The following is a 7,469-nucleotide window of genomic DNA, read 5'->3' as shown; positions in this document are numbered from 1 at the left end:
TGAGGAGAGTCTCTTACTGCTGATGGATTTGAGGCTGGATGTAGCTGGAGTCCGGAGTAACAGGAGAGCTGTAGAAATGCTAACTGGAACAATGAAGATAACCACGGGGGAACGCTGGAAACAGGAACACAGGAACCAGGAGAACTAGGCACACGGTATGTGACTCATTGTCCGAGGCGATGTGAGTGAGCCACGGACTGGAACTTATACCCCCTGCTCTGCAGTGATTGGTCACTGAGCTCTAGCAGGAAGCACAGCGCTGGATTGGATGCCGGGATCAGCTGAGTGCAGGTGTCATGGCAGCGTCCATACAGGCCGGATGCCGGCACACAGCGGAATACATACGCAGGACCAGACTCAGGGGTACTCAGCGACACGGGAGATGACGCTCACGGTCAGCACATCCATGCAGCCGCAACTGGGGCCATGACCTCCGGAGCCCTGTACACCAGCGCGCTGGTAAGTGAGACGCAGCTGAACGCTGATTCCTGACAATCAGAGAACTATGGAATGCATACTGATACTAAGACAATAAAAATTTTAATAAATCTTTATTTTATTGTTTTAAAATGAAAGCACATCTTAAAAATAAATATATTCTATTCCCAATAAACAATGCATGTGTGTAAATATTGTGTGTGTAATGTATATTTTACCCATGAGACCGAACTGCTGACACATCTCTTGGGAAAATATATGGGAGATTTGAGAACAGCAATTATTTTGTTTTCACAAACAGATTTAAACTCCAGCGCTTATATAAATATAAGCAGTCTTGTTTGGCTTTCATTTGATGGTACACCAGATCACACATTTATGTCATATACAAAAATAATTAATTCTACACTATGATGGGATCAACATTACTAAAATGTGATGAGTACATTCATTACACAAACATCGTATATACCAGCTGTTTGGATTGAAATTTCATTTTCATTAGTCATCAACAGATGCTGAAAAAGACATCTGCCATTGACAATTAGCAAACAGAGAAATATTATTCTACATCTGCATTCAATTTAGTACTCGGTATAACTAATACATGAAGTTCATTTTTTGATGAAATATGCATACTGATCCACTTTTAATGTATATTTTGAGGTTTGTATAATAATAGAATTTAAAGGATATACAGTACATGTGTGTTATTTTTGAGCATACTTGCGTTAAGTATTTTTATATCTTAATGATTACTGTCTTTTCTGATCTCCATCAGGATGGGAGATGCTATATAGTACAAAGTTAAAAGACGATTACTTTTAAAGCAGTGATGTCACACCGATTTAACAAAATTGTAAAATACTAGCAACATTTGCTCTAGCACCTCTCCAGTTTCTTTACTAATTAGTGAGGCACTTTTCTCAACATAAAGGTTATTGATGATATTTCCTCATGAACAATCACACCATAACGAATATGTTCTACCTGAATGCCTTTACTGACATGAGATTGAAAGGACTGTACTTTGTTATGTTCCTGATAATATACATTGTAACTGTAATTGGGAATTTGATTATCATCATCCTCACAAACATGGATTACCATCTTCAGACACCAATGTATTTCTTTCTCAGGAATCTCTCCTTTTTAGACATCTGTTACACCTCTACAACCCTACCACAAATGCTGGCCAACTTTCTGATTGAGCATTTGGCCATTTCCCTCCTAGCATGCATTGCACAGCTATACACCTTCCTATCTTTTGCAGCCTCGGAGTCATGTTTATTAGCTGCCATGGCTTATGACCGATATGTTGCCATATGCAATCCCTTAAGATATTCAATCATTATGAATAGGAAGGCTTGCCTTCATATGGTTGCTGGGACCTGGGTAATAGGAGCCTTATATGGGGCAATTCATACTGCTAACACTTTTAGGTTGCCATTTTGCAGTTCCAATGTTCTCAACCACTACTTCTGTGACATTGTACCATTGTTAAAGATTTCCTGCATTGATACATTCATTAATGAGATCACTGTTTTTGCTGTTGGTGGCTTTCTAATGATTGGCTGCTTCCTTTTGATATTTGGATCTTATATGCACATTCTGGTTTCAGTGTTGACCATTCCTGAAGGACATGGAAGAACAAAAGGCTTTTCAACATGTGTGTCTCATCTTATTGTTGTCCTGCTCTTTTATGGAAGTGGTAGCTTTATGTACATGCGTCCAAAATCAAATCTCCTGGCAGATAAGGAATGGCTTCTGTCCATTTTCTACACCAGCATTACACCTCTCCTGAACCCTCTAATATACAGTTTGCGAAACAAAGACATTCAACGGTCATTCCAGAAATATTTTAATCACTTCATTAGGAACTGACACACTTAGAAAATGATGGATCTGCAATTCAGTGTTTTTAACTTATTTGTGCCATTCACTTAAAATATGTTTTCTCATAGCTTATAAAATAGTCCGTATACAAGTGACAGTACAAGTAGAGTACAGAAATAGCTCTTTTTTAGTACAGAAGCTTGCAACAGCATATTATACATGTCCTGTATAGTACAATTTACCTTCCTTTCTCACTATGTTAATGACTATAATGTTTATGCTTTTAATTAAATAACAAATTCCATACAGTATTTATGCTCCCATTGAGCTACTGTATATATGGATTATTTATATACTTACAGGTATTTGGGGCCAGACGTAATAAGACTTGAAAAGTGGAGAGTGATAAGCTACCAGCCAACCAGCTTCTTACTGTCATTTTTCAAACAAGGTCTGTGACATGACAGTTAGGAGCTGATTGGCTGGTACTTTTTCACTCTCCACTTTATCACTTTCTAAGGGCTAGTATATCTGGCCCTTGATCCTTTATATTAAGATTCCTGTTCTCCAATTTTTAGAAACTGTTGTCTGAAGTCCATTGTTGGGTATATTTATATTTATTTTGTGACATTGTTTACATTTTTTGTCTAAGCTATTATATAAGTTCACAATGACTTTTTAATGTACTAGCTGTTCTACCCATTCTTCGCACGGGAGTTTCTGATGTTCACGGTTGTAAATATAAATGAGTGTTAAAAATTTGGTAAATCTATAGAAATGTAAATTTGAGATGTCTTAATGTAAGTTAAAATGAATCACTGTAATCAGGGATGTAACATGGTTCAAATCCAGCAGAGGTCCTCACAGATATATACACTCAGCACTACTCCAAATTACAAAAGATCAATGCGTTTCAGGGAGTCCTCTCCCCTTTATCAAGAAGACTTCTTAATAAAAGGGAGAGGACTCCCTGAAACAGGTTGAAGCCACTGATCTTTTGGAATTTGGAGTAGTGCTGAGTGTATATATCTGAGAGGACTTCTGCTGGATTTGAACCACCGTTACATCCTTGACTACAGCTGGGATGTACAGCATTTTGTTTGTTCAATTGTCCTCCGATATTTGACTTTGTTTCAGCTCTGCATGCTCCGTATTATAGAGTTGCTTTTTTGTCTTTTATGTGGAACAAGTCTTTTTATGGAATTGTGTTATTAAAATATTCGCAGGGGAAATGTACACCACTGACCCCATTGTGAATGTACCATCCAGTGCAGTGTGGTTTAAAGACCAAAGATACCTTTACATGCATTTGAGATAGAATTCCCATGTAAGTGTTGGCTTGAGAGTTTTGAACATGGTTGTGTTTGAACATTTTACCTGCTAAAGATACCGTTATGTGCATACAAGAAAGAAATCCAATGTACTGTAAGTCTCAGTCTAAAAGTGAGAGAGAAGACAACTACATTGGGAGCTTATATATATATAAATATATATATATATATATATATACCAGCAAATAGAAAACCACAGCACTCGCCACCCCAGAAGCGGGATGCAGTATCCGCACTCGCCACTAATAGGGTGGGGTGCATGTAGCCCATGGCCACCTACTCAAAAATATAGAAACAAAAAGTTCAGCACTCACAAAAATGAGCTCACTTATCCTCACAACATCAATGAATAAATGAATAAATGATGGGGGTTTAGTTAGTGAATTGGCCAATGCACGGAAGCAATTTTTATGATTTTGTGATAGTGTAGGACCTGCATGATGGTGGGGTACCTTGGCGAGCGGGATGCAGGCTTCTGTGCATTGGCCAATTCACTAACTAAACCCCCATCATTTATTCATTTATTCATTGATGTTGTGAGGATAAGTGAGCTCATTTTGGTGAGTGCTGAACTTTTTGTTTCTATATATATATATATATATATATATATATACACTGCTCAAAAAAATAAAGGGAACACTAAAATAACACATCCTGGATCTGAATGAATGAAATATTCTTATTAAATACTTTGTTCTTTACATAGTTGAATGTTCTGACAACAAAATCACACATAAATTATTAATGTAAATCAAATTTATTAACCCATGGAGGTCTGGATTTGGAGTCACCCTCAAAATTAAAGTGGAAAAACACACTACAAGCTGATCCAACTTTGATGTAATGTCCTTAAAACAAGTCAAAATGAGGCTCAGTAGTGTGGGTGGCCTCCACGTGCCTGTATGACCTCCCTACAACCCACACAAGTGGCTCAGGTAGTGCAGCTCATCCAGGATGGCACACCAATGCGAGCTGTGGCAAGAAGGTTTGCTGTGTCTGTCAGCATAGTGTCCAGAGCATGGAGGCGCTACCAGGAGACAGGCAGTACATCAGGAGACGTGGAGGAGGGCAACAACCCAGCAGCAGGACCGCTACCTCCGCCTTTGTGCAAGGAGGAACAAGAGGAGCACTGCCAGAGCCCTGCAAAATGACATCCAGCAAGCCACAAATGTGCATGTGTCTACTCAAACGATCAGAAACAGACTCCATGAGGGTGGTATGAGGGACCGACGTCCACAGGTGGGGATTGTGCTTACAGCCCAACACCGTGCAGGACGTTTGGCATTTGCCAGAGAACACCAAGATTGGCAAATTCACCACTGGCACCCTGTGTTCTTCACAGATGAAAGCAGGTTCTCACTGAGCACATGTGACAGACGTGACAGAGTCTGGAGACGCCAAGGAGAACGTTTAGCTGCCTGCAACATCCTCCAGCATGACTGGTTTGGCAGTGGGTCAGTAATGGTGTGGGGTGGCATTTCTTTGGGGGGCCGCACAGCCCTCCATATGCTCGCCAGAGGTAGCCTGACTGCCATTAGGTACCGAGATGAGATCCTCAGACCCCTTGTGAGACCATATGCTGGTAAGGTTGGCCCTGGGTTCCTCCTAATGCAAGACAATGCAAGACCTCATGTGGCTGGAGTGTGTCAGTAGTTCCTGCAAGACGAAGGAATTGATGCTATGGACTGGCCCGCCCGTTCCCCAGACCTGAATCCAATTGAGCACATCTGGAACATCATGTCTCGCTCCATCCACCAACCACAGTTGCACCACAGACTGTCCAGGAGTTGGCAGATGCTTTAGTCCAGGTCTAGGAGGAGATCCCTCAGGAGACCATCCACCACCTCATCAGGAGAATGCCCAGGCATTGTAGGGAGGTCATACAGGCACGTGGAGGCCACACACACTACTGAACCTCATTTTGTCTTGTTTTAAGGACATTACATCAAAGTTGGATCAGCCTGTAGTGTGTTTTTCCACTTTAATTTTGAGGGTGATTCCAAATCCAGACCTCCATGGGTTAATAAATTTGATTTCCATTGATAATTTTTGTGTGATTTTGTTGTCAGCACATTCAACTATGTAAAGAACAAAGTATTTAATAAGAATATTTCATTCATTCAGATCTAGGATGTGTTATTTTAGTGTTCCCTTTATTTTTTTGAGCAGTGTATATATATATATATATATATATATATATATATATATATATGCTTTACATACGTTTGATCATCTAGCTCTGTTTTTTGGTTATATCGATTTGTATTTGGATGTTTTATAGAGTTTTAGGTGTACTCATTTTATCCATTAACTAGTAGCAGTCTATTAGTAAGCGCAAGGCTGTTCCATTTCTTTCTTATTTGATTATTTAATATGTATTAGTTATACTAATGCATTGGCAGTGTGAGTCAGCATTAGTGTTACAAACAAAATGTCTTCCACCTAGTAAGACTAGAAATTTTAATACTTATTCAAACATAGATGTGGAACACTGTTGGAGGTCCTTAGAGGTCCAATGTGTTGACCTCTGGGTTGGTATTGTAATTCAATTTAGCTTTTTGACAATGTGGCTCAGGGATGTATGAGAATGTAGATGCAGGGACTAAAGAGATATTTGTGAGTTTTTATAGCGCATTTGGAAATTCCAGTATACATAAAAAACCTGCACAGTCCTCCAAGGCTACATGCAAAGGCAGAACATGCTTTCCCTATACACATTGCACTGCAGCTTGATTTGTCCAGGAGCAAAGCGGCTATTTTTGTGCATTGCGCTTAATCCCCATGATGGGAACAAAAATATTGTTTCATTTTATTAAGAGAGCATTATTATTATTTTAAAGGGACAATGTTAATTTATTGTTGATGCAAAATAAAGATGTTATGATAAGGACAAACAAAAGAGGCAGTCTACTGCTTGCCTCTCAGAAAAATGGTAATCCATGACAGAACATTATACAGTATTAACCAGTACAAATACCTATATAATGGCACCTTCAGAAACCACAGTGGGAATACTGATAGCCCACAGGAATAGAGGAAGGAGGAGAGTAGTCCGGAAGTGCTGTCAATTAATAGCACAGTTATTTATTATTTATGTATTGATTGAAAGAGGTGGGGAGAGTAAGTTTATAAAATTGTGCTTTTTCAGTGGTTTTGCTTCCAGTACTTTAAAAAATCGGTTTACTAAAACATCAGGAAACCAAACAGAAACCGGTGGTTTTGCAAAACTGTTCTTTAGTCATTTTGCCCTTAGAGGGAAACTGCTGAAAATGACAAATATGGCAGTAAAATGTGTTTGGTCCACTACATAGTTTGATTCCTGTAATTAAATATTTATTTCGATGTTTAGATGTCCTGAAAATATAAAATAACAAAAAACATATTACTATTAGAGATGAGCGGGTTCCCTGAGAACCGATCCCTACCAAACATCATGTCTCGAGCCCGGATCCAAGCCCCACTTGGGTTTTCCCACCAGACTCGGAAACCAGAATGAGGCAAACCGTCATCATCCCATTGTCGGATTCTCGCGGGCTTTGGATCCCATATAAACAGCCGCGCATTGCTGTAATTTTCACTCCGGACTTGGAGAGTGAGGGAGACAAACCTCTGTCTGTCTGTGGGTGGGGACGTGAGGTTAGTGTGTGCTCTGTTGTGGTGCTGCTGCAGTCACTGTGGTGTATCTGTGCTGTGTTAGGGGAGCTGTCCTGGCTGTCACTGGTGTTACTTCTGGGTGCTGCAGCTGTACATGTGTGTTGCTGTCCTGGCTGTCACTGTGTGGCATAGGGGGCAGGGGCACTGTGAAATATATAGGGGTGCTGATGTCTTAATAACATTACACCGGCCCTGCTATAAAAAATTTGG

The 7,469-nt window shown here is 39.8% G+C and overlaps 1 protein-coding gene across 1 annotated transcript; it reads left to right on the top strand.

The window, feature by feature from the left end:
- The first annotated feature begins 1,419 nt into the window (after window positions 1–1,419).
- On the top strand, window positions 1,420–2,322 carry LOC134965609 (olfactory receptor 2D3-like). The gene has a single exon (XM_063941977.1). It carries the CDS (start codon window positions 1,420–1,422, stop codon window positions 2,320–2,322), a length of 903 nt encoding a protein of 300 aa, XP_063798047.1.
- Window positions 2,323–7,469: the final 5,147 nt, after the last annotated feature.

This window comes from Pseudophryne corroboree, chromosome 1 (genome assembly GCF_028390025.1).
Source record: "Pseudophryne corroboree isolate aPseCor3 chromosome 1, aPseCor3.hap2, whole genome shotgun sequence".
Lineage (NCBI taxonomy): Eukaryota > Metazoa > Chordata > Amphibia > Anura > Myobatrachidae > Pseudophryne > Pseudophryne corroboree.
This window is presented reverse-complemented; position numbering and strand designations above follow the sequence as displayed.